This window comes from Manis javanica, chromosome 1 (assembly GCF_040802235.1).
Source record: "Manis javanica isolate MJ-LG chromosome 1, MJ_LKY, whole genome shotgun sequence".
Taxonomy (NCBI): domain Eukaryota; kingdom Metazoa; phylum Chordata; class Mammalia; order Pholidota; family Manidae; genus Manis; species Manis javanica.
The window spans coordinates 123,688,862-123,716,714 of NC_133156.1; the positions used below are offsets into that span (position 1 = coordinate 123,688,862).

General features: G+C 40.4%; 1 protein-coding gene across 6 annotated transcripts in view; it reads left to right on the forward strand.

Moving 5' to 3' along the window:
- Positions 1 to 24,923, forward strand: part of PRLR (prolactin receptor) — a 142,892-nt gene extending 117,969 nt beyond the window's left edge. For 3 of the 6 annotated variants that reach the window (XM_017674212.3, XM_073237267.1, XM_017674210.3), the window contains exons 2-10: positions 4,059 to 4,239; positions 4,698 to 4,810; positions 7,131 to 7,263; positions 8,640 to 8,809; positions 11,250 to 11,419; positions 12,774 to 12,915; positions 14,174 to 14,273; positions 14,771 to 14,840; positions 16,590 to 24,923. In XM_017674212.3, coding sequence (XP_017529701.3) covers positions 4,235 to 4,239; positions 4,698 to 4,810; positions 7,131 to 7,263; positions 8,640 to 8,809; positions 11,250 to 11,419; positions 12,774 to 12,915; positions 14,174 to 14,273; positions 14,771 to 14,840; positions 16,590 to 17,606 — 1,920 coding nt within the window. In that variant the 5' untranslated portion in view covers positions 4,059 to 4,234 and the 3' untranslated portion in view covers positions 17,607 to 24,923. The remainder of the gene's footprint in view (positions 1 to 4,058; positions 4,240 to 4,697; positions 4,811 to 7,130; positions 7,264 to 8,639; positions 8,810 to 11,249; positions 11,420 to 12,773; positions 12,916 to 14,173; positions 14,274 to 14,770; positions 14,841 to 16,589) is intronic. The other 3 variants (XM_073237250.1, XM_017674213.3, XM_073237252.1) reach the window with 1 other exon arrangement.
- Positions 24,924 to 27,853: the final 2,930 nt, after the last annotated feature.

Consider the following 27,853-nt stretch of genomic DNA (forward strand, 5'->3'; position numbering starts at 1 on the left):
CATGAGGGACTAGTTACCCTGAAAATCAGGCCAACATGTATTTTCCAACATCTGCCTGAAGTGTGCCCTGGCCAGGGAGAATTGAAACTTACCCAGGTCCTATTCTTGCCTTCCCGCCAAGCAGGCTGAGCGAAAACAAACTTCCTTCAAGTCCAAGACGCTGCTGGGATGCTGTGGAGAGAGAGTGGGGTTGGCATCATCATATTTGGAAGTGATGCTTCCAGCTGTGGGGGTCTCATTCAGTGTTCTGTTTTATTAAGGTGTCTCTAGTGCAAAGGCGCCTACATCCCTGTGTGGCAGTTTACCCCAGTTAGGTTAGGAGCCGACAGATCTTTCTAGTTAAGTCCCCATATGCGGTACCAACTGCGAGTCAGCTCTGATTCTGACAAAGGCTCTCTGTGCTAACCAGCTACCTCTCAGGCACACAGCCACGGCCACGCACAGCACACTCCCTCTTCTTGGGTGCCTTTTCCCAGAGCAGAGTCTTCGAGAAGTTCTTCCCTTCTGGGTTCATGGGTGGGGAGGGAAGGATGGAGGGAGGGAGGGGGACTGGAATCAGAGGTGGATATTTTTTATCAATCCAAAATACTATTTCTAATAGCAGTCACACCATTCAGAATAACTTATTTGAAACATGTTTTTTCCAAAACAAAACTTAGCAAATAGTTTGTCTTTATTACTCTTTTCATTATTCCATCAAATTCACGTGTTGCAAAATTGTCGGCTTTTTCTATTTTTTTCCTTTTGGGTAAATATGTAAGTTTATCCACTTCCAAGCAGAAACTTCATCAACAGGTTTTTTAATCCCCACAAAAAAAGATATTCTCAAGTTTAATTATAGGGTTTCAAAATTAAGTGTCATATGCAGTTTAAACTATTAAAATTTATGTTTTGAATTTTTTTAGTTTTATTTTTTCAACTTACTTAAACCAAAAAACAGTTTACCCATTTCTCCTACCCCTATACCTCTGCCAACCACCAATCTTGACTCTATATATGAGCTTAGTTTTACATATATATATATATGTGTATATATATATTAGATTTCACATATATGAGAAATCATATGGCATTTATCTTGACATGGTATCTGTCCTACCATCTGAGTCTTGATCAGTCTTAGCATGATCCAAAGTTTGCCAAAACTAGAAACAACTCAAATGTCCATCAAGAGTAGAATGAAGAAATAATGATCTCTCATGCAATATAATATGAATGAAGATGAATGAGAAAAAGTGAAAATGAATTTTTGGAAGCCATATATAACAAGGATGAATCATATAACAATGTGAAATCAAAGAAGCCAGACATACACACACTCAAAAATGCACATTATATGATTCCATTACTATAAAGTCCAAAAATAGGCAAACCTAATTTGTAGTGTTAGAAGAGTGGATCCCATTGAGGAGTGATGGGGTGCAGATCAGGGAAGACACCAGGGGGATTTCTCAGGGGTTGTTAGTGTTCCATTTCTTGACCCAGTTGTACATGGGCATATTCATTTTTTGATAATTTATTGAGAGGAATATTTATGGTTTGTGTATATCATATGTGTGACAATCTTTAAGATATCCGGGTCTTGGACTGGGCCCTGCTTGTCCATTGGGAATTGGGCTTCCAAGAACTGAGTCCTCAGAATCCCTGCTTAGTATGCTCAGTCCATTTCATAGAGTCAGGGGAACTAGGTCAAAAATCCAAGTAGAATATTGGGACAACAGTGACAGATGGAGCAGAACAGGGTGGGGACTGCACTCACTTCGAATCACCTGATACCAAGTCCGGGAGCAAGTTTCAGAAAATAGTAGAGCTGAGATGACTGGTGTTCAGGATGGGCTCTGAGAAGGTCAGAATATATAGACGGATTCTGCCAGTGGGTAGACAGTGGGGAGTGATGTCTTGGGAGTTCAAATCTACCTTTTAACTCTCAGGAGCCACACTGCCTCATCTTCTATTGATACACCCTTCTACTGTGGACAGTAGGATCAGTCCTCACCATGGGACTGTGGTCTTGATTTTCCTTCTGGGAAGAATAGCTCTTGTTTCTTAGAAACGCAACTTGCCAGAGCATACATTGCCAGACTTCTTTCTCAACTGTTGGCCTGAGAAGAAGAGACCTGGTTTAATGGAAGAGGGCAATGAAGGGGAGATTTTTCAAAAGAGGGTCTGAACAAGATCAGCATTGATGCAGAGCAAAATGAGGAAGGAGGAGGGTTGGTGGAGGTCAGAGCATGGTGGGAAGGCATAATGGAGTAAGGTAATGGGGGAACATAAAGATGAGAGACTCTTTGAAGATTCAGACCAAAGAAGCCAAGGTAGCTGGTCATGGGCAAGGTATAGGGACATCTGGATTGCTGCAAGCCTGCCGCTTGGTTCCATGTCTTGCATTTTTAAACCATAGTTTTACCCAGGGTGTCGGTGAGGAGTGAGGCTGAGATAACTATCTTTGAGTGCGGGGCTGACTTTTTCCTAACTGGACTCCAAATAATTGGAGCTATAACCATTTGCTGCTGTAACCACCACTAAAGCAGACTGTGGACTCTCTTTGGGAGTTCTAGCCCTGACTGGGGTGAATACAGAGGACCCTTGATCAAGATTCTTCTTGCAGTGGGGGTGGAGGGACTCAGAGAAACAAAAAACAAATTCACCACCAGCCTGGTGCCCACCAGTCATAAAAAAATGGTCAGTGGACAAGCAGAAGTGGACAACTAAGAAGTGCTTAGTTCTGGGAAAAGCCACAAAATAATCTGGGTTAGCACTGGACATAGTGCCCTTAGGAGTGAGCAGTGGTGATTATCTTTCTCTCTGAAGGTTTACTTACCACACTGTATTTGCCTTGCTGGGGATTAAGATAGGGCATGAAGTTGGGAAATCACTATTGAAACACAGTAACAACACTCCTGTATGTCTGATTCTCTGGCATGGGAGTTTCAAGGCATCAGAAAGTACCTGGTGGCTAGTAATCAGATTCCAGGATATTTTATGAAATCCCAGAAGTGGTTTCTTTTTAGCTCATAAAATACTTCCTGAAAGTATTTTTATAGCAAAGCTTTATTTAGGAGAGTTCCTTTGAGATTGAACCAGAGCACCACAAATATAGTGCCAACAATATCTATTCCTTCCAGCCCCCACAGGCATTTCTTTCGCAGAACACGGGGCAGAGCACCTGACCTTGCCCAAAAGGTGTGATTTACAGCACATTGATTTCAAGCATTTTGATGCAATGCCCCAAAGAGCAGAGAAGTCTTAATAAAAGGATATCACAGAACCTCTCCAGCCAGGGGTCAAAATCCCCAGATCTCCAGGACAAAGAACTCTTCCAGGGCTAACTGGACCTAAGGAAAGCACAGCAGCTGAGATCCTTGGTTACATGTAGGACCCAAGGCTGGTTCCCCTCTGTGCCTCAGCTCTCCTGGCCCCACACCTGCCCGAGGCTGGCTGCGCTGCTTTCTTCGGGTCAGCTGCTAGTCTCCACTCTCTTCCCTGTAGAAGGTTGCTCTCTCCCAATGGCATGTGGCTGTCAATTCACTAAACCTCTGTGTTCTTCAGTTTCCTCACCTGTTCAAAGGGGATGGCATTAACCGGTGCTCTCCATGGGGCCTTTGTGAGGACTAAGTGGAATGTGAATGATCAGGATACTCAGCACTGTGCCTGATCCAGGGTAAGGGCTGCATATGTGGTAGCATGATTTTAAACATATTATGAGACTTTAACAACTTGATTTAAATTAGATGACCCCAAGCAGTAAGACCCAGAAAGTCCTTTAGAATGTGCAGTCTGGGACAGGCAGGGGACAGGGACAGCATTTGGAAGGAATCTGAAACCCCATAAAATTTAAAGGCAAACGTAAGCCATGTGTTTCCGAGAATTTACACTTAATTAATCAAATCTATTGTTTGCTGAGAGCTGTTTGGAGTCCAACAAGACTAATAAGCATTTTTCCAAATGTCTTTAAAAATCCTTTTTTCTTAGAAGAACATTTAGAGGCTTTGAAAGTTGTTCCAAGGTAGAAATAATAATGTTAATAATAAATTGCTCAAAACTCTCAACCCCTGCAGGTTCAAAATTTACTTAATGCTCCAAACTCAAAGGATTGAATTACTACTGGGGTTTATGGGCCTTTTCCAAAGGGGAGAAAGGAACCACGCAGAGCCTCACTTGAGTTCATTGTGTGGTTCACGGCCATGCCCATAGCCCAGAAGATTTCCTTCTCAGAGGAAGCACCCTGGCATCAATGAGGTCAGTTTGAAGTCATACTAAGTGTACTGAGGGTACCGACTTTTCAGCTTGGCTTACTTGGGGCTAGTGGATGAAAGCCCTCCCGCCAAACAGTTCTCTTGCAGGTCATACAATCTATCGCACATGAAATGGGTGATTAATTGTTACGTGACTGTGAGGTGTGAAGAGAACAATTTTTCTTTGGGGTGTGTGCAGAGCTGACTGCTGCACGGCTGCCCTTGAGCATTGTCATCTGATGACCTCTGGTGGTGGAATTTTTCCCAGCATGTGTGCATCGATGTTCTTGAGCCAAGTCTTCAAACCATGTTACATTTTCCTACATTCCTTTCCTCCTGTTTTGTCATTCACATTAAGAAGGAGCAGGAATAGAAATCAGTTGCAAACACCCAGAATAAAGTGGTGAACGTGCCTAACCAGACTGCCATTTCACAGAAGTTGCCTGGTGCTTTCTCTTTCAGTGAACCTCTGATACATTTCTTGCGGAAGGAGATGGGAGCCAACATGAAGGGGAATGTGGCATCCACAATTGTTTCCATTTTGCTACTTTTTCTCAACACCCATCTTCTGAACGGTAAGTTAGAGACTGTCCTACTCTCTTTAATTCCCTGGGGTGTTTATGGAGAGAATACAGAGTCCATTACAGTCCTTTTGCAATGCAGTTATGGGAAATGAAAATGTCCATGTTACCTGCTGCTCTTGAAGGATTTGCAATATTTTTGGCATTAAATAAATGCAAGAATTAATGCAATTAATGCAAAATCTTGCCACTATGCTCCAACTTTCATCCCCATTTCGGGAGTGCAGTGGAACAGCTGTTCACACGACAAGACCAGGGTTTCATCCAGGTTCTGTCACTAACTAGCTGTGTAACCTTAAACCAGTTACCCCGTCTCCCTGGATTTCCACATTTTCAAAGTGAGAATAGTGATGTTCCCACCACCTCAAATGAAATAATGTATATGAAAAATCTTTGAAAAACTGTAAAAGGATCTAAGAGATTTCTGTGACATGGTGGGAACAGGTACAGCCAAGTCTATGATCTGTGCTATGGGCGGAATGAAGTCCACAGCCAAATTAGTGAGTGGGCCTGTGTGTACAGATTCCTGTGTCAACCCCTGTGTGTTTCTGGGGGTGTATACTTTTGTATGTACCTGTGTCTATGTTAACCTCTCTATATATGCCTGGTTGCAAATGCTTCTCTGTGTCTACCTGTGTGAATATGCATCTATGTGAGTACCTGTATGTACATGTATGTTTCTGTGTGTATCTGTGTGTGCTTCTTTAAGTATGCATCTCTGTAAATTTCTGTGTGTGTGTGTGTGTGTGTGTGTGTGTGTGTGTGTGTGTTGTGTGACGTGGGCTCGATGTGAAAGTGTGTATGGTACCTATGTGGTTGTCACTCTGTGTACATTTTATGGGGATAGTGGGACTGTCCATTAATTTTAACTTTCTCCTCTAATAGGCAAAAAGAACATTTGAGTAATTATAATTTCACAACTTTACCTTCCTCTCTTGAGTTTCCTAGAGATACTATTAATAATGAGTGAAATGTGAAAGAGATGTTTTCATAAAGAGCAAAAGGAAAGTAGATATCAGTATAATCTATAGGGAAACTTTAAGCACTCAGATAATCAGCAATTGCCTTAAATAACTTCTGAGTATGCTGATAATTAAACCATTGAATTTTGGTAACCTGTAAAAATGAACAATGTTATAAATATTGGCAGTGCTGGCCCCAGGCTAGCTGGCATGGAGTTTTAAGGTTTTCTGTAATTCTTTAATAGTTATCAGCATGGAGTGGGAGCTGGGAGCTGGAGTGTAGCTCAGCTCCAGCTCACATTATCAGCCTGCTGCTCTCTGCCCCAGTCTGTGCCCATGTCATACTAGTCCATTAAATTCCGCTTTCTAGTCCACTTTGCCCATGGCCTCTCCCGTCCCCCATGTTCTCCTCCAAACTCGCCCTTTCTGATCTGGTGCTTGGCTAGACGTTCTAGACTAGGAGCCAGCAACAAGGGGTGGGGACAAGTGTGGGAGAAACACCTGAGAGCTCCCCTTTCTGCTCCTGATGTCCTGAACTAAACTCCTGGCCGTCCAGCTCAGCCCAAAGAAGGACCTTTTGGGGCTGCAGGGCTGGGAGTGGCGGGGCTCCCTGGCCCAGCAGCATCCGGGCATACCCAGAGCCTCTCCTTTCCTCTCTGGACCTGACAGGTAAGGAAGAGAAGCAGGGGCCAGCTCACCAAGAGCTCTGGGGATGAGGTGACTGAAACACTCCATCCTCTTGACATTGTATTTCCCACATTGCCCCATTCAGACCTGCTAGCATCCAGATGGGACTGGATGCAGTTCTCAGATAGTCATGACAGCTGGGACCTGGGAAAGCAGACACCCACTTCTCCACCTCTTGCCATGCCTCGTCCCCCTTAAACAGCCATGAAGCTACAAGGAAGCCCTTTTCCACCTCACCACAAAAAGAACCAAGGAGAGGGGGAAATATAAATGAAAAGGAACTACGAACCATGACTTATTAATTGGGGGCAGGAGAATGGGGAGACAGACTGTGACACTGGGTCACAGGTCATAGCTGAACAGAATCCAGAAAAGTGAAGGGAAACAGGAAGGAAAAGAGATGACGAGCACAGAGCGGAAGGGAGCCACTGCAGGAGGAGCATCGGGGATACAGTGAAAGAACACAGAGATCAGAGACTGAGCTGACTGTGTGGGAGCAGCAGAAAGACAGAGGCTGGTGAGCAGAGGGGACCAGGGCCGGGGAGTGCCACATCAGCCCCGCGCGTCCCTGAGCTCATGCTGGGGAGAAGGCTTGTTACGGGCACCCCCATACTGTGGGAGGGTGCACCTTAATCTTACCTCCAGCAAATTCTGGCTTTTTCTAGGACAATCACCTCCTGGAAAACCTGAGATCTTTAAATGTCGTTCTCCTGAAAAGGAAACATTCACTTGCTGGTGGAAGCCTGGGACAGATGGAGGACTTCCCACCAATTACACTCTGACTTACCGCAAGGAAGGGTAAAAAGCTCTCTTTCCTATAAAACCCCACATGGGGTTCTCACCCTCAGGCCGTTCTGAATTAGAATCATCACACTTCCCTGGATTGACACTAATAAAGCTCATACAAGTCAAGCTTCCACATTCTCCTGTTAAGGCCCTTGAGGCGCTCTCTCAGTGGGCGTGCGTTGGCGTGCGTTCATCTGCCCCTGCCACCACACAGCACAATAAGCAGTTTCATTGCCTGTGGCAAGCCAAGCTGGCAGCTCAAGGCCACATATAAGTGTTTCCTAAGAGCTAATTAACTTCAGATGCTCATCCGTAAACCTGGGTCATTCACAATTTTTTTAATAATCTTGACTTTCATAACATAAGAGGATTATCTAGTAATCCTTGACAACCACGGTATGTTAGCTTTTCAAACTTGTTTCATGCCCAAGAAAATAAAAAGAGCCCTATAACAACAGGTAGGTGAGGATTTTTTCCTTAGCAAATTGTGGGTCCAGGATCCAGGATCTTCCAAAGGGCGTATTTGGAGCTCGGTCAGCGGTACAGACTGAACAAGGTCACCTCTGGGTGAGGATTTTGTTTTATTCACAACAAGACCCTCTTGGAAAGCTGTATTCTTCCCCAGTGAAGAAAACATTTACTGGTGGCAACAGCTGGCCCACTTCCCAGTGACTGCACTCTATTGTACACAAAGCTGTCATCCCTTCTGGGACCCATAGAGGTGTCAGTGTAAACAGATTTCTGGAACACAAACTCAAACGAAATCAAAGAAGCCTGCACACCTTGTGGTGTGTCTTGCATTGAAGCCCCAAGTCTAATGTGAGCTGCCTAATGAGCCACCTAGGCCTGAAATATGTCTTCCCTCGGTCCCTTCACCCTGTTGCTGACCTAGTACAGTCTGAAATATGCTGACACAAGTCTTTATCCTCTTTACTTTTTTTCTAAAATGCAATATAATTCAACACCTATGTGCCATAAATGCTATATTGTACATGGGCCCCCAGTGAGTTTGTATGCAGGGGAAAGACCCATTTCCTGAGATGACCCAATGGCATCTAAGTGTGGGGGAGCCTTGACAATTGAAAGTTCAAGTATTTATTGCCAGAGAGTGTATATGACAAAGCCCATAGAAACTGACAGAAAAGAAGGGTTGATGAAAAGCAGAGTTGCTGAGGCTCTGAAGTAGCCTGTCCACTCCCTTCTCCAGCACTTTCTTCCCTGTCTCCCAGCTGATATGGGGCCACAGAAGCTTGGGGAGCCATATTTCAGCTCTGGTTTTTGCACTTGGAATGCCTGGTCCCCATAAGCCAGTTGTAGTGATCCATTCAGAAAAAACTAGATTCTTTTTACTACTTTCTTATTCATTCCTAATATATTACTAATTACAGAGAGACACTCACCCATGAATGTCCAGACTACAAAACCAGTGGCCCCAACTCCTGCTATTTTAACAAGAAGCACACCTCCATATGGACAATATACATCATCACAGTAAACGCCACAAACCAGGTGGGAAGCATTTCCTCGGACCCACGTTATGTGGATGTGACTTATATAGGTAAGGGAAGGGTGATGGGGAAGGAATTTGTTACTCCATTATGGATTTGCCAAGACTCAAACTCAGTTTGAGTATTCTTGGACATTTGGATGGGTCCCTGAAGAGAAAGATGAGAAAATTTACAGTATGTTCTTATCAATGGAATGTTTTAAATCAGTTTTGATCTGGTCATTCCTGACAGTAGACCTGGTACTCAGGCTCCTGTGTCCCTGTGCTTTCACTTGATCCTTCCTCCCATCCTCTGGCACCCAGAAAGAATGTTCTATTTCTGCTTCCTTTATCCCTCCAGCCGTTCTCCTGCAATCCATGTCTCCTTCTCCTTTGGCAAGGCTGGGACTTCTTTTCTATCTCTCCATGAAAGACAGATGCTCCATGGAGTAGCAGCTCCTAGAAGGGGTTCTCTGCTCCCACGCCCACAGGAATTGCTCTAAATGCCTTGCGCCAAATTCAATTCTCAATATACATGTGCTCCTTAACAACTGGATCTGTTACTTTTTAAGAAAGAATTTGGGGAGTAAAATGCTACTTGAACAGCAGGCTGAAGGCTGACATCATAAGGACAATTAACAAAGTAAAACAAAGTCAACCTGAGAGCTGCTTCTTGCTTTGCATGATCAACACTGAGCTGCAGGGCAATTAGGCATAACTGTAGTGGCCCGTACAGTTTAGCAGGAATGACAGAGTGAATCCTGGACAAGAGATGGTTTGGCCAGGACTGGTTCAGCCCTCATCTTGGATGATAATATAGGGAATAGCTAATTAATTTCAAGATCACCAAGCCTTCCTACTTACCTAAAGCCACACAACAAGCTAGTATTCTCAAGTGTTCACTGACATATCATCCCGTTGGCATGTTATCCTCTGAAATTAGAAAATCTTCCAACATCAATGAATGTACACTTGAATATTTTCTCCCCCCCCCAGCAAATAACTGGAACAAGTATGAATGGGGAGAGGCTTAGGACAGTCCTCCCCCCAAAGAATTATCTGGTCCAAAAATACAAATAATGCTGAGGTTGCGAAATTTTTGTTCAAAGGATTCACCCTGAACATTTTACTTGCATTTTTGTCCAAATATTTTTTGATCAGAGGTATTTCTCCATATTATGTTTAACTTAAAACAGTGTAACTGATGTTTTTTTTTAGCAAGTACATGTAAAATAATCTTTCTTAGGTATTTACTTAGTGATGTATAAGCATTAAAATTAGTGGCAAATTTTCTAAAGTTCCTTTTGTAGGCAACTATAGGTTATAATGCCAAGTGCACTCATTCTTATCCCACCTGGTATGGAGACTGATTTGAGGAGGTAAGAAATCAACAGAGAAAATGTTACTGACCAACAGAACAGAGACTAGGGTCAGTGCCCAAGACACCTCACTTAGGAGGCATGCACAGACCTGTACTTGAATGTTCACTTTCCTGAAAGTAAGTGCCTCCTTAGTTTTTTTTTATTGTAGCAAAATACACATAATACAAAATTCACCATTTTAACCATTAAAGTGTGCCGTTTGATGGTAGTTCATCCACAATATTAAGCAACCACCAACATTGTCTAGTTTCAGAATACTTTCATCACTCCAAATGGAAACTTCATATACATTAAACATTACTTCAGATTCCTCCGCCCCCTTTACCTTAGCTCCATAGCAACCACTAATCTGCTTTTTGTCTTGATAGATTTACCTATTTTGGATATTTCATATGTATGGAATCATACAGTATATGGTCTTTTGTGTCTGGCTTCTTTCACTTAGCATAACGCTTTCAAGATTCATCCATGTTGTAGTACATATCAGTATTTCCTTCCATTTTATGGCTGAATAGTGTTCCATTATATGGATATTGTCTATGCATTCATCAGTTGATGGACATTTGAGCCATTTTCACCTATTGACTATAATGAATAGTGCCTCTATGAACATTCAGGTCCGAGTTTTTGTTTGAACACCTGATTTCAATTATTTTGAGTATATGCCTAGGACTGAAATTGATGGATGACATGGTAATTCTATGTTTAACTTTTTCAGTATCTTCCAGAGTTTTGTACAGTGGCTGTACCATTTTACATTCCCTCCAGCAATATATGAGGGTTCTATTTTCTCCAACATTCTCACCAACACTTGTTATTTTTCATTTTGTGAATTCTAGCCATCCTAAAAGGTGTGAAATGGTATTTATCATGGTTTTGATTTGCACTTCCCAGATGACTAATGATATCAAGCATCTTTCATGTGCTCATTGGCCATTTGTGCCTCCTTAAATTTTATGACTTGCTTGCTTCAACTTAATTCCAATTCTGCTGACCAGTGCCTCATATCAAATGTGAAGTGTTCCATAACCAGAGTGAAGTAAAATGATAGAAAAAGCTTCCTGTAAGTCATATAGTTCTGTGTTTGAATACCACTTTTACTAAATGCAGAGTTTCTTTCATATCTGCAGTTGAACCAGACCCTCCTGTGAACCTGACTTTGGAATTAAAACAGCCAGAAGACAGAAAACTCTACCTGTGGATGAAATGGCTTCCACCTACCCTGGTCGACGTAAGATCTGGTTGGCTCACACTCCAGTATGAAATTCGCTTAAAACCAGAGAAAGCAGCTGAGTGGGAGGTGAGTCAGCCAGAAGCTTTTGGAAGGAACCAGATCCTTTGGTAAAGAAGAAGCCTCACAGCTGAGAACAGGTCATTCCTCCTTATTTTTGGGCCACTGTGTTCCCTCCTGATGACATCGTGACCCACCCCAATGTGGAAGGGCCTTCTCCCCTCCTTGGCAATGGATGAGGGCTCATTTTCACAGCTCTCCCAGGGCTGCTTCCTTGCACCGAGCAGCTTCTTCTGCCAGGTTAGCTCCTACTCACCTCCCCCAGGATCTCTTAGATCCACACACCTATGAGAGTGCTTACATGGCACTGCAGGGGAGGAAAAAAATCTCAGTGTAACCAGTCCATGGCCAATAGTGTTTTTATTCACTTTAAAATACTTCAATGTAAGGAAATAATACAGTAAACTTTAGGCATTATTATATTCCATTCTAAAATGCTTTTTAAAAGGGAACATTCTCAAGCAGAGCCAAAATAATGGGATCACACATAGGAAAGTAATTAAAATTCTTTAATATCATTTAATAGCCAGTCCATGTTTTAATCCCCCAGTTGCTCCCAAAAATATCTTTAACAGCTGCTTGTCCAAACCATAATCTATTCAAGGACCACCACTGGTGGCTATATCCCTTCAGCCTCAACGTGCTCAGGAGAATGGACAGCTTCTCCCATAGAATGTCGCACCTTCTGCATATGTCTTATTAGTCCTTTGGGAGGTCATTTAGCTAACTTCTTTGTCCCCATATTTCCTATAAACAGATACTAGATTTAAAGATTAGATTCCGGTTTAATAGTTTTTAGCAAGAGTACTTCAGAAGTGATGTTATGTGCTTCATATTGCATCTTAACAGGGGACACAAACCATCTTGTTGACTCCACAATAAATGAGGCTAAAACTCACTCCGGGATTAGAGAGATGCTGAACTGATCCCTTAATGGTGAAGTTATGTTTACTCTGTGCCCTAATGCACCAACATACACGAATACCAGGCTACCTTCCACTGAGAGACTTTATACCGAGTCATAATACTTGAATCAACTATTTCATTAGGATTTGCAAAACTAACAATTTTCCAATTTTATTGACTGGCTGTGTTGCGAAAAGTGGAATTTAGAAGAGGTGCTGGGGTAGAGGGCAATTTATTTATCTTTCTGAAATGCACTCTAAATGGACAGACATAAAGCCTATTAATTTTTGTATGAGCAATGTTTAAGAGGAGGAAGAGAAGGGGTGAAAGTAGAATGGGGAGAACAGGAAACCCACTAAATTTGACTGTCCACTCACTCCCCAATAATTTATATCTAGGGGAAAAGTCTCTTCATCACACAAGACAAGTGACTTCTGTTTCTCTTTTTCCTCCTCAGACACATTTTGCTGGGCAGCAGACTCAGTTTAAGATTCTCAGCTTATATCCAGGTCAGAAATACCTTGTCCAGGTTCGCTGCAAGCCAGACCACGGATTCTGGAGTGAGTGGAGCCCAGAGAGCTCCATGCAGATACCTAATGGTGAGTGTCTTGGTGACCTTTTATTCAGATTCTTAAACATTTTTTAAAAATAGAATGGATTTAGTAGATTTGTATGTAGTAACTACTAACAGAGAAACTATTTGGGATCTTAGCCAGAAAAAATAAGTGGTGGTGAATTTATCACTCTCCACCCAATACAAAGACATTTGGAAGGAGAGTGTTGCTCCGTGAGTCACGGCCAGTGAGGACCAGTTTTGAGGATAAGGCTTCAGACATGGGCTTGGCAAGTTCAGGGAGCTGGAATGTCAGTCATTCTGCTCTGCCCTTCTGCTTCATCCCTATTATTTAGTCAAGGTCATCATCTAGTACTCCCGGATTTGAAAGGTTGTATCCCATCTCAAAGGCATGAATGATTTTCAGTCTCTGGTTGTCAATTACATGTTGGTCTCTTAGTTAAGGCACAGTATATAAGCAGCACTCAATTCTAAGTGAAACATGGTGGCTTGTATTTCACAAAAAGATGATTCATCTTGTATTTCCAAAGTATAGCTTGTACAAAGTCTTTACCTTGTTTGGGCCTCCCAATCCTCTCAGGAATTCAGAGAGAATATAATTACCATTAGGAATTAAAAGTAAGGAAACAGAAGTTCAGTGAAGTTAGAGGTCTTGCCCAAAGCCACATGGCAAAGTCTTCTGACCCCTTGCCTGGCCAATGTGCAGGGCTTGCACTGGCTTAGCATACTGGAAAAAGCCCTGAGCTGCAGGCCATTAGGGTTCCACATGCATCTAGTCCAGCCCTGGCTCTTCCTAAATAAAAACACAGGTCTAGAGGCAGAAGGCTTGGGCTCAAATCCCAGACTATAACTTTATGGTTATGTGCTCCTGGATAAATCTCACTTTGAGTCTCAGTTTCCTCATCTTTACATACAGTGTATGTAAAGAGCTTAACACCATTAATGGCTTTAGTAAGAATTTCATGAGTCTTAGCTTTTATTATTGTTATTATTGCAACTGACCACGTGGCCTTAGATTTCCTCTTTAAGGATCAAATAAAATAATGCGAAAAAGGATTTTGAAATTTGTAAATTAATGTAAAATATATGCAGCATATTAAAATTTAATGATATTGGAAAAAATCAAGCCCAGCATTGATGCTACTCTGGATTGCTGTTCAAATCAAAAGAGGTGTACATAGTGGGGGGAATTCTTTTATTCAATAGTTTCACTCTTTAGTTTTGTTTGTTTATTTTTAATGATGCTACATATGACCAAAGTTTTCTGGCTGTTTGCTTTTCAGATTTCACCATGAAAGATACCATCGTGTGGATCTTTGTGGCTGTCCTTTCTGCTGTCATCTGTTTGATTATGGTCTGGGCAGTGACTTTGAAGGGCTATAGGTACTTCACTGTCTATCAACCCTCCTCTCAATCATGGTTATCAGTGATAATGGCAAAAATGACAATACAAAGATGATGGAAACCTACAGATAATTCAAACGCTTCATTTTAGCCATCAGCTGCTGTATATTCATTCATAAAAAACCTTTTATCAGTGCCAGCAAACACAGCAGAATACACTTATGCTGGTACTCTTTGCATCCAACTAAATTATGAAATAGTAAAAAATCTGGCAAGAACAACTGAAAAAAAGAAAACAAATAGTCCAAACAATCCACTAAGTTCAGAATCAACCTCCTCAACTAGTCAGAGCTCATTTTGATGGATGCCCCTCTAATTATTGTCTTCACCATGGAGCATTAGCTTCACGTAGCCCCAGGATACTGACTCCTGTCTATCATAGTCCACATAGGAGCTATTCGGCGATAATACTAATGTTTCAAAAATTACAAAGTGAAAAGATGATCATTTATCCTTTCTCACAAATTATTTTGTAGCATGGTGACCTGTATCCTTCCACCCGTTCCTGGGCCAAAGATAAAGGGATTTGATACCCATCTACTGGAGGTAAGTGCCAGAGGTGGACGTGTAATATGACTTGCTCTTTTGTAATAAGGGCCTTTACACATGCACATGTAATCCCCATCAGTTCAGCCTGGCCCGTGCATTCACCCTTGCCCAGCTGTCCCTTCTCTCTTATTTGTCTTTATGGAAAGATGGGTGGTGGGGCGTGAGTGTACTTACCATCACATACTAGAAGTCAGAGGGCAAGGAGAGAAAGGCAAGAAAATGTGAAAACATAGTAATACACATCAGATTTACCAAGTCTGTTCATAAGCACAGAGATAAACATTTTGTGCAAATAGATTTCACAATCTTTCAATTTAGAAAGAGGGTGAATATTTTAATTAATACAAATCAGGAGCCCACCACCACCTCTTCTGTGATACATTGGTAAAAGCTTCCACCTGACTATTCTTTACATAATTGAAATATTCTATTGCAATTGCTGCTCATTTTGAGCATTCTGGTTGAGACATGATCATTCTAATGGAGCTGATGTTTGCCAGGGCCCACTTAGGCTGATTCAAGAGAGAATTAATTTTAAGTGTTTTGAATGAAAAGAAGGGTTAGAATATTTTAAATTTCTCTCCAGGTTGAAACATATAATTTTAATTTGACCTTAATTTAAGTTTAACTTAATACCAATGTATATAAAAGCAGTGACCTGCACATTCTATCATTTGACCCAGCCACTGTGAGACCAACAGACAAGATTGTGAAAAGTGAGTCCCAGAGAATTTGGCTTAACCGCATTCACTTTGATTGCAAATATCAGAGTAGCGAGGAGAACCCCAGGACTTGGACTCCTGATCCAGTATTCCAACCCCACTGCCCAGTCTCTGGCACTGGCCGTTATGGAACCAACATGAACATCTCAACTAAGTAAATTAACTACTGTGTAGCTTGAAGCTTGACCTTGTAGCTACATAATGAAAAACAACTACTTTTTGTGTCAAAAAAAAATTTTTTTTCCTGTTCCTATCCACATTACCTTTAATCTTCCAAAGAACCCTCCCAGGTAGGTACTCTTATTCCCATTTTACAGATGGAGAAACTGAGGATCATAGAACAGCTTGTCCAAGGTTAATACCCTTTAGTAAGTGATAAAGTCAAGATTTAGACACCAGTACCTGATCTAAGTCAGAAGATCAAGAAGAAGAGTGGAAAATAAGGGAGGAGGTGGAAAGAAGAGAAGGAGGGAGAGGAATAGGAGCAGATGTAGGAAATGGGGATAGCGGGAAGAGAGGGAGAAAAGGGGGAGGAAACAGAGGAGAGGAGAGGAAGAAACAGGATAGCAGGAGAAACGAGGGGAAGGACAGGGAGTGGGAAGAGGAGGAGGTGTTCAGAGAACCAACTGGCCAGCAACCAGATGTCAGGGCCAGCGAGTCCTAAAGGGCCAAATGCATGCATGAGCACAGTGGTTTTAGGCATTTTAGAAACTTTTCTTATTGAATAGTTATATGTTTTTTATATATATATGCATATACTACTTGCCCAGTAAACTTATGATCATTATTGCTTAGAGAGAAACTGAGTTAAAATCATAAACTGACTTAAGAAAAAATATGAGACAATTAGTAGTCCAGGAGGTGATTAGAGGCCTGGTATGCAAACGTCTGACATTTGGGAAATCTGGCTAGGCCGTTACCACATCCCACCTACCCGTAGTCATGAACATAGGTGTGGCCATGATGCTACTTTGGGATGCTATGAAGCTAAGAGCCATCTCACCTTGTGTCTGTGTTTTAACAGAAGGGCAAGTCTGAAGAACTCCTGAATGCCCTGGGATGCCAAGACTTCCCTCCTCCCTCTGACTGTGAGGACCTGCTGGTGGAGTTTTTAGAAGTGGATGACAGTGAGGACCAGCAGCTGATGCCAGCCCATTCAAAAGAACACCACGGTCAAGGTATGAAGCCCGCACACCTGGATCCCGACAGTGATTCTGGCCGGGGCAGCTGCGACAGTCCTTCTCTTTTGTCCAAAAAGTGTGAGGAACCCCAGGCAAATCCCTGCACATTCCACACTCCTGAGGACGTTGAGAAGCCTCGGAATCCTGAACCCAATGTTACCCTCACCTGGGACCCCCAGAGCATAGGCTTGGAAGGCAACATTCCCTACTTCTGTGCTGATGGATCCAAATCTTCAACGTGGCCTTTACCGCAGCTCCCCAGCCAAAACAACCCCGGATCTTCGTACCACAACCTCGCTGATGTGTGCGAGCTGGCCACGGTCATGGCAGGGGCTTCAGCCACACTGTTGGACAAAACAGACAATCATGCTTTCAAATCCTTGGAAACCATTGAGACTGGAGGGGAAGGTAAGGCAGCTGAGCAGAGGGAGGGGGACCACTCCCATGCCTGGACTGGCCAAGACACAGCATGGCTGCTGCCCCAGGAAAAAACCACTTTTATCTCTGCTAAGCCCTTGGATTATGTGGAGATCCATAAGGTCAACAAAGATGGAGCACTGTCATTGCTCCCGAAACAGAAAGAGGACAGTGACGAGACGGAGAAGCCAGGTGCTCCTGAACCCAGTAAAGAGTATGCTAAGGTGTCCAAGGTGATAGAGGGCAGCATCCTGTTGTTAGTGCAGGATCCACAAGCTCGAAACCCGGCTTTGTTTGAAGAACCAGCCAAGGAGGCTCCACCATCCTGTCAACAGAGTCAGGCTGAAAAAGACCTGGCTTCCACCACATCAAGCAACTGCAGACTCCAGCTCGGCGGGTCGGATTACCTGGACCCCACATGCTTTATGCAGCCCTTCCAGTGATATCTTGGTTAATGGAATGACTGGTTATAATGTGACTTTTCTTCAGGTAACACTACAGAGTACAGGAAATACACTCCACTAGAGAATGCTTGTGAACATGGTTGGACTGACATGACTAAGTCTCACAGTCCACTCTTTTTCATGCTCCATTTTCAAACAGTTGCCTCTTTTTTCAACAGCTGATTCCAGAACAAATGGTTTTGTTTCCTAACTGTGATTTGTAGATTTACTTTTTGCTATTAGTTAGAAAATGATATGTTCAATGAAATAACAGCACCTTGCTTAGTATTCTTGAGGGACAATACCAACAGTACATCCTCTGGAAAAGTCTCTCATGGTTTGGTATGTCACAGAAGGAAATGAAATAATCAAAATTGTTTACCATAGGAAGATGAAAAATGCCATGAAAACCTTTGGAAAACCAGTTGCTTAACCTTTGCACTCCTCTTTCATGTTATTAGTATTAACCAAATACAACACATTTAAAGAATGCATTAGGACACCTGATAAATTGTTTACATCCATTCCTATTACCTTAGTGATACATTGCTGATATGCAAGGAAAGATGATGCCTCCATTTTTTCTTAAAACAGTTTAAATTTGTTAAGCACAGATTTTTTCCCTAAATTGTATTTTATTCTAAAGCCTCTGGAGAATATTGTGTTGGAAAGGGAAATTTTCTGATACAAGGCAAATAAGTTTCACCTAGTAAATCCTTCTAAAATATTTTCCTGCTTCATTTCAGCATGATAGATATTTATTATACACCCAGTCTTCTCTTAGTGAAAAAAACAAATCCCAAAAGACTAACTCTAATTTAAAAGATAATCACAGCAAAATGTTAATGAAAATACTGCCTTACTGTATATACAAATTCTACTTTAATATAAACCTATACATTTAATAATGTATTTTTGAAGACTATTTTTCTACCACTTAGGTAAAATAAAAGACTATTTTCTATCTTCCCAGTATAGCTGCCTGCATATTCAGTGGGTACAGTATTTTCTGCTATGAAGTTATAACTATTTAAGTACACAGTTGTATGAGCAGTCCCTGTTCACAGAGTCAAATGCCCAACTGACACCCGCCGAGGGATACCAAGTGGATGACAATGTTCAATTTCCAACATAGTGTTAAGTGTACTATATTCCAGTACAGTTCATTTGATTCTTTTGATCTCCAGGGTACTTTAAATGACAATCACCAACCTAGAGTTTCAGAACTCTCCACAGACTAGAAATGACCTCTGGGGCTTCTGCTCTTCTCTAGGTAAATATTCATAAACTACCATGAGACAGGAGAATGGCAACATCTAACATACTTTTTAGAGAGAGGGTTTTTGTTTTGTTTTGTTTTCCTGAGCAATCTTGGGCACCAAATAAATTTTAAGCAAAGCCAGGAGTTAGCATCTCTCTGGAGTACATCCATTTGCAAAATCTTGGCAGAAGCAGAGACACCACTCACGTCAGAAGTATCCAAATAAAAGTTCTAAGAAACCAGACATCTGTGGAGTGGTGGGAACAGCTACAAAGGCAAGGGTATGGCAGTAAGAATCTCCCAAGTCAGTTCCAAGGGCACGTTCCCCGAGAGCGGCCAAGAGCCTGGATCTCCATTTTAGAGAGTACCCATGGCTTATGGAGCTGCTGCCCTCTGCTTTTCATTTCATCTTCAGGTCCATTCTCTGTGCCTACTCACTAGCTGGGTGTACTCCACTCCACTCAAGCCCATGCTGATAGGAACTGGACTCGGAGGTAGCCTGATATTTGAAAGTAAACACATTGCTAGGGCTCCCAGAAGTAGTAGATCTGAGGCTCTGTTCTTCCAAAATATAAGCAACATCTTAAGAGAGAGGGGAATACTTAGGAACATTGTCCGAGTTCATGCAATCCCCTAGATCCTTGCTATTCAAAGTATCGTCTGAGGAACAGCTTCATCAGCATCAGCTGGGCACTGCTTGGAAATGCAGGATATAGGTCCCCCTTCCCCAGGCTTACAGAATCAGAATTTGCATTTTACTAAGATCCCCAGATGATTCATGTGCAGAGTGAAGTTTGAGAAGCACTGCCCTAGACGGCCACAACAGAAGGTTATATTGGAAACAGTCCTGTCTAAGAAAGTGTGGGTTAAGTTTGTTTGATTCTCACTGAACTACACTGTATGAAAAGAGAAAGAATCGTTTCTTAAAACTTTACTCATGGTTTAAGATTCAAATAATGGTAGAGAAATACCTGCAGAAGTACACACAACTTCCAAGAGGGCCAGGGAATATATTCCTGAGAGGCACTGAACAAAAGACTCAGACTTTCAAAGCCAATGCAGTCTAAACCTTTCCCCAAATAGTCCGTTTTCCCCCAAGATGTATATCAATCACTCCGGTAGTGTGAAAATTCAGAAATGATCTTTTTGACACATGATTTGGTATATATGAAAAGAAACGTTATGGCTAAGACTCTACTTGAACTAAATCCCTAAAAGAACACCAAGGAGTCAGTTACTACATAAAGCCAAGACTATAATTCTATGGTTGATTAGCACTACTTATTTGAATTAAATTTTCTTTTTCTTTATCATGGTCTAGCATATCTCTATCCAGGAGATAGCTAGTCAAATGGAAGGGTACAGAGTGGGGGTCAAGAGACCCAGGTTCTAGTCCTAGCTTCATTGTCTTAGCTCAGTTCCTTTCTCTGGGCCTCAGTTTCTTCTGAAGGAAATGTCAGGTCAAATAATCTCCAATGGCCTTTTAAACTCCAACTCCATCAGTCCATGAGTCCTGAATATTTTCCAGCAAAGATGATTAACCAAAGCTTTGTGTCTTAATCGAGCTAATAAACAATTGGCCTTCCCCACAGAAATGCAAGATTCATGGTTTAAGATTCAAATAATGGTAGAGAAATACTCTTCAGTGACATGCTCATTTCACTTTTAAGTCATCAGTTCCAGTTGGCCTTAACAGAATGCACATGCATTTCATAAATTATATAGGTACAGAATCACAGTCTAAGATTATGTACAAGTACATGTATAGAAAGAAGAGGCATGAGACTTTAAAAAAAGACATTGAATGAGGCTCTAATTTTTCAAAAAATGGTCTTTCACTGAATCAAGCCATGTTTTATTCCTTGCTGAGCCCAGCAGCCCCAGATCTCTTTTCTTATATCTGGCTACCAATTCTGTTTTGTTTTGTCTTGTTTTGTTTTGTTTTTTCTCTTTCATAGATTATGAACCACCATTACACAGTTAATTTAAAGAGTCTTATGCTCCAAAACATAAAACATCATAACTTTATAAAACACACCTAAATATTCGACTTATGAAGCACATTGAAAAGGAATAACCAATGATTGATTTGTGAATGCTTATGACCCAAAGTGCAAAAAGTTCTCTGATCAGTTTTAACAAATGGATATAAGACATGTCAATACAGCACAAGTATTACCAGCCATGTCATTGGCATTTCACAGACTTTCGTTCTCCCAAGTGCCTAAGATTAATCCCAGTAAGCAATTACATATTAAAAACTTGCTTTCACTGGTTTGGTCCAAAGTGAGTCAGCCCTTGATACCTGTACAAGATCAAGGAGTTTGACTCCTTGTCCTCTTGTGACCCAACCAAATCAGAGACTCCTATGAGTCAAGGAGCGACCAACAGGCACCTAAGTGCCAGAATGCAGCAGGGCTGTGGAGGAAATCTGGCTCTTTCTCGAAGCTGCTCTCAGCTGCGCATCAGAAAGATTTGCAGAAAGACTTGGCCCTGCCTTTAGTAACTTCCCTATCTCTTTAGAGTACACAAGAAACAGATTTATACACATTTTACAAAGTGCCTCTCTTTATTTTTTTTTTAATTCTTTTTGCAAGAAAAGAAATTTAGAAACTAAATTTCACTTTTGTTATGTAAATGAAAGAAGCCAGAAAGGGAATGACAAAATGGTCTAAGGTCCAATGAGCAACTGTTCGGTGGATTTTTTAATTCATTGTTTAACTGAATTACCATAGAGCAGATGCAAATGGAATAATTTGTCTAATAAGAAATTGACTCCGGCTAGGATTTTGGGATAAACCTTCCACCCCAAGATTCAAGATTCTCAATTTAAAAACATACTGATGCACTTTTGAATTGCTTTGAATTGCACGCCTGGAAGTGAAAAAGGCAATGGGTGCACAATGGAACCTCACACACAAACACAGAAAAATGTGAATGACTCTGGACTACTACCCATTGGTGAAAGCCTCATGTACGCTTCATTGAACAAATTTCTTTTTCTGCCTTTTCAGTTCAAGCACAGTAGTGTCATTGCTAGGCTAGTAGGCTGAGCCCTCAATTTCCAGGTGTAGGTCACATTGCAGCAACTAAACAGATTGTATGGCCTAATGTAAGTCCCTTTAGCCACCGTTTTCCTCACCTGTTAAGTGGGTTGGCCTTTTCCTCACCTGTTAAATGGGTTGGCCTGAAATGTTTCTGAGACTCCTTCCAGCTCTAACCGTCTTTGATTCTTGTGAACTAAGATCCAGGGTGCCAGGTCAAAGATCCAGGTGCAGTGTGGGAAATATTGCTGACTCCACGCACCCTTAACCTAAACCATTGACCAGTGCGGCTGTAACAGTGCTTACGAGAAAACCAGAGATACATTCCTACAAATCAGATTAATTTGATTTACTATCCTTGCTTCTCCTCTTCTTAGCTGTGTAGGCTTTTTATTCTCTCACTCCAGGGTCTATATTTTTCATAAGAGTTAATTATGTGCAGTAGACCACAATATCTGCAAGAAACTAAATTATTCATAAGCAATGACTTTGGCCCTGCAAAGGACTGAGTCAAACTTTAAATTAGCCACACAGATGTCAAGGCCCATGTTGAGGGTCACAAGTTACCTCATTTAGGGATTCGCATGCTTAGAGATTCTAAATTCATCAATTATGTAAGTAATTCAAAGGCCATTCATAAATTCAAGCTACATTGATGACTCAGCCTAGGTCTTTCACAGAAACTTAAAAATAAAAAATAATTGTTTGAGAGTTTAGGATATAACCAGAAGTTCTATTTATATTATGGCCTGGGCTTATTCCCTGATTAGCAGGTATATGACCTGCAAATCAAATAGGCTTTCTCTCCCTAGACTTGGCTTCTCAGGAAGGTGATTTTGGTCTGAGACCATCATGGTATCTATTTCAGTGAAAGGAAAATGGTAGAGAAAACAGGATGTTTCCAGAGGTTTGGGAATATCAGGATTCCACAAAATGCTGAGATTAGCCGACTAAACCCCAATTTTAATGAACATAGTGAATCTATAATCTATTCAGTGTCCTAGTTTATGGCTAAGAGATGTACAAAACTCACAATACCATATACCCACCACTATTTTGTCCACATCGATTCCTTTTATTTATGCTCTGATTTCAAATCAGGAAGCAATGAGACATGTATAGAATAACACACCTTGTTGATGTGGTTGTCAATGAATAGTGAGACTGTTAGACAATCTTATTGTATTAATTAACTTTTTACTAGCTGCATATTCAAGAGAAAAATAATTAACTCTAAAAGCTTTGGCCACTGACATAAACTTTAATAGTTATGGTCAAATAATGCTTCATCTGGATAAGCTTCAAAATACAGTCTGAATTTTTCCATGCAAATTTCACAAATCCTGGGGGGGCGGGGGGAATGTGTTAGCTTATCTGAACTTGAAAATCTATATGGCAAAGATCCCTCTGACAAAATAATTTGTTTTATAAAATTCCTGATAAAATTATTTTGAATTTCTAAAAGTAACTGCCTCCCCTTCTTGTCCTAATGCCCTTTCTTCAAAGCTGCTTATTGTTCAGAAATGAAAGGTCTCAGGTCTCACGCTTTGGCTATCTTTCAGTGGCATATCAGGTGTGCTTGTCATGTGACACTCCTGACTTTAAAATAACTGTTATGTTATTTTATATTGTATTGCTTTATGTGGTTCAAAAGCTGTATGACACACTGAAATATATAATCCTCATGTTGTGAAACTCATCATGTAATACAAATGAAAATAATTATTTAATGACTTACAATCTATCCATATGTATTTCAATACGATTGTTGTCTATGTCTGTTAAACAAAGCTGAAAAGCTCTGTGATGGTAGATTTCCGTCGAAATAGTGAATGTACTATTTTATTTTGTAATCTTTGCCTAGAAGCTGTATAATATGCCATTCCCCAGCTGATCTGGGGTATTAGGTGTTTAAAGTATAATCCAACAACTGTTAAAAAGTCAACCTCTCAGCTTTGCTTTCTGTGACATCGTATTAGGTGCATCCTGAGGCCTGCTTTTGTGCTCGGTCATTCATTTAAACAATGTAAGGGTCTCATGCAGAAACCAAAGCAATCTTAGACCCAGCCTGTTGGTGGTCTCTGTCTTCTGCAAAGCCATATCCAAGTGAAGACTATGTAATAGCAAAACGTTCCATATTTTTTTCCACAGCTACCACTACCTCTGCTTTTCATCTTTCCCTAGAAAATGCCAAGCAAAATTCTTCAACATTAAGGGAGAAGTTAGAAGTGATTGTTTCAGTAAGTTACTGCTTCTGTTTGTTGTTTTTACATGAGAATGCACCTTCTAATTCACCACTTGGTATGTTTATGCTAGGCTTTTTCAATAACTATTTGTACATTTTATAAAACTGGCTGACAAGTAAGGGCCAGAAAGAATACATAGTAAGTTACCAGATGAAAAAAAGAAAACCACAGAGTGCAGAGTTTTTTCTTAACTGTAAATCACCTCTTGGTGGCTACCTAAAGCCATGATAATGATAGTCCTCAAGTGTGGTTTCCTGAACACCCCCAAAAATAAATCTTTTCCTTATTTGATTTTGGCCATGCAATATAATATGGTATTGGAAAAGTCAGCCATAGGTCAGAAATAATCTTGCTTCACTTTTTAAAACTTCTTTCTACGTATACTTATTATAATGCCTATATTTTTTCCTTTTTTTTTTTTTAGCTGCAATGAGTTATGGAAGATTGTAGTCATCTGATTTATCTTGCATTTTTAATTCTTTAACTCTCATTATTACACATTGTGCTTTCTGTTTTCTATGGATTTATTCATTTGTCTCCTTCCATTTTGAGGGAACAACATGGACAGTTAAATCCTTGTCACCAGTATGGGAAATTATGCTGACTGCTATTATAACATCTTCATTTTTACTGCACACCAAGAACAATGCTTGCCAAACAAAAATCTTAAACATCCCAGTGTAATATGATCATTATATTTCTATTCATGTTATTGAAAATACCCAGCTCAGTGCCTGGCTCAATAAATGTTTATTTCCCTTGCTTACCCTTCCTCTATTTTTTTTTTTGACATGCAAATGAGTAGAATAACATGTGTGTCTGAAGAAATGTTCTTGAAGAATTTTTGGTGCTAAAGAATCCATAATCTGGAAATTGTTTATATAAGTTGGCCCAAAGCAATTTTCCTCCTTCTTTACCCTTCCACATCATTGCAAACTATAATTTTTTCCCTCCTTTACCCGATCCCTTTCACATGAGAAGCTGCTAAAAATAAAGTGAGATGGAACCAGGACCTTGGGGATCAAATCAGAGAAGCTCATTCACATATTGGAAAATAAAGGAAAAACCAAACCATTTTTAGAACATGACCTTCTTTTGGATGGTATGATTCATCCATAATACTAACAATATCTTTTCTGACAAAATCCATACTAAGTGTAAAATGAAAACTTTTTTACTTTTAATGGATCTAGATCTAAAAAATCTTCACCTACAGTTGTATTATAGGATTATGAAATGGTGTGACAGATTGCTTAACAAATACTTCTCTGCCTCCTAATTCTCTAATGCCATGCCTTAGAGGGGCAATGAGAAATGTCATCTGTGACATTTAAAGCTCCAAATCTTAGCTTCCCCTAAGAAACACTGACTCTCCCATACTTATATTGGTGCCATCTGCCTTTAATTCTTGGGCACACTTTGACTTTTAAGCTACAAAATTTGGAGTGTCATTCACCAGACACAGCATTCATATTATTAATGATGAGCAGGAGAAGTAATATGTAGCTTCTTTTCCAAAATGATTACATGTGCTTCCCTGAAGAAACAGGAAGTATATATTGCCATATCTTGTCAGAATCTAATCAGAAACCTTAATGCCACCAGACTTACTAACAACTTACTGACCAAGTTTTGTACATTCTGAATCTTCCCCTATTTTTTAGGGACTGGGAGATACAGCTTCAGTTTAGTAGAAACCCTGAAATCTTGGGAATGGGTTAGGGTAGACTGGGAAGGAGTATAGGAAATAGGATCACCGAAAAGACCCCAAAAGGGATTTTAGAGCCAGGGAAGAAGATTTCTGCGGGATTTACCTCTGCAAACCCCTCCAATCCATACAGGTGAGACCAATCCCATTCTGGATAATACAAAATGTATTCTACTTTGGAGTCTTGACATCTAAATTGAAATTCTTTTCTCTACAGTCTTTTCTACCTACTCCACACCTCAACTCCTGCTGCCTATTCAAGTGATAAGCAATTTCCTTTATTATAATCAGGTTCACATTAAAACTTACACTGACAAATGGGCTTGAAGCACAGATATTTTTATGAATGTGATAAAACACATTTTTTAAGAAAAGGCTAGAGGATGTCAGTCAAATAAAACACCACATGGACATCAGTTGGCAAATGCTGGTACAAGAAAAGGGAGCTCAGGAATGTTTTATTACTGCATTTAGAAGTGTGTTTAAAAGAATTTGTATATGTCACAGGTATATTTTTAAGGTGATGAACATTTGTGTCATAAACTATTAAAAACTACAAGATGAGCTTAAATGACATCCGCTAGTAGCTTGACTTTCCATGATCAATACTGATATTGTTACTGAGCTGTGTTAACTTCATAATGTACTTTTCAGTCCTTTTCCAGAGCACCTGCTTTTGCAATGCTTAGTTTAAATTGAACCAATAAATTATTTCCTTAGGTGTGGTGTTTGAAGGGTCTTTTTATATACAGATATGAAACATGTATTTTGTGAAAAATGTACCTTTGAGAAGTTTAGTTTTTTCTTTGCCTCAACAAACTTTACTAGGACATTTTTTAAAGAAGGGGAAAAAATGTCATTCTGAGCCTCTCCAGAATTAAAATACCACAGACACAAAAATAAAATATTTGTCTTAGATCATCATCGAAGGCATTTTTTTTCCAGGCACAGATTTCGGGGCTCATCTTTCAATACCTTCTCTAATTTTATTTTCCTACTAAATGGAAACCAAAACTGACATCATCTTGCTTCCAACCCAGCTAAATTCTACATCTCTTTCCAACCCAGCTAAATTCTACACCTCTTTCCACTGTCCTCATGTTCCCCTAGTCTTTATCCATTTCCCAGGCCTGAGCCTTAAAAATACAAACATACTTGGAAGCACCCAGAAATTCCTTGGGCCTTCTGGGAACAACCAAGAACAATCAAGGGAAATTTCTAAATCTGATATACAATCAATTTTCCCAAATGAAGCTTAAGCCACAAATCTGAGTGCTAAAAATTTGATTTTCCTATCTAGAATTATCCTGTCTTTACTTACAACTCCAACTGTGATTTAATCTTCCAGTTAGGATCTTTTATTTATTGCATAAAATATTTCATACACATTTCAAAATTACAGAAGATGATATAACAAAGACCAATTTACCACCAGCCAAATTTCACAAATATTAACATCTTACCATATCTATTCCATGCTGTTTTTTTAAATAAATGAAACATCACAGATGTAGTAATTTACATCCCTCAATAACCAAATTCTCCATCTCCCTGTCCAGTGGTAACCATAGTCCTGCAGTTGTTATATATCTTTCCTAGCCATTTAAAAAATGTATGTATCCATAAACAATATATATAATTATTCTGGGTGTTTATGAATTGTACATAGATAACAGCATATGACATTATGCACTGTAATTTTTTTTCATTCAGCATTGGATTTTTGAGATTCAAATAGCTCCAATTTATTGGCTTTATCTGCTGTATGCGGTTGCATACATATATACAATTTATATGTTAATCCCTGTATTAACCAACTTTCCATTTCCACCATGATAAATGGCTGTGCAATGAACATTTTATGCAAGCCTCGTTTTTTAAGTATTTGCAAGACTTTCTCTAGGATACACATCTAAAGATGGACTTGTTGGGTAGTATGGAACACATATCTTAACATTACCTCAATATTGATGAACTTTTTCCAAAGC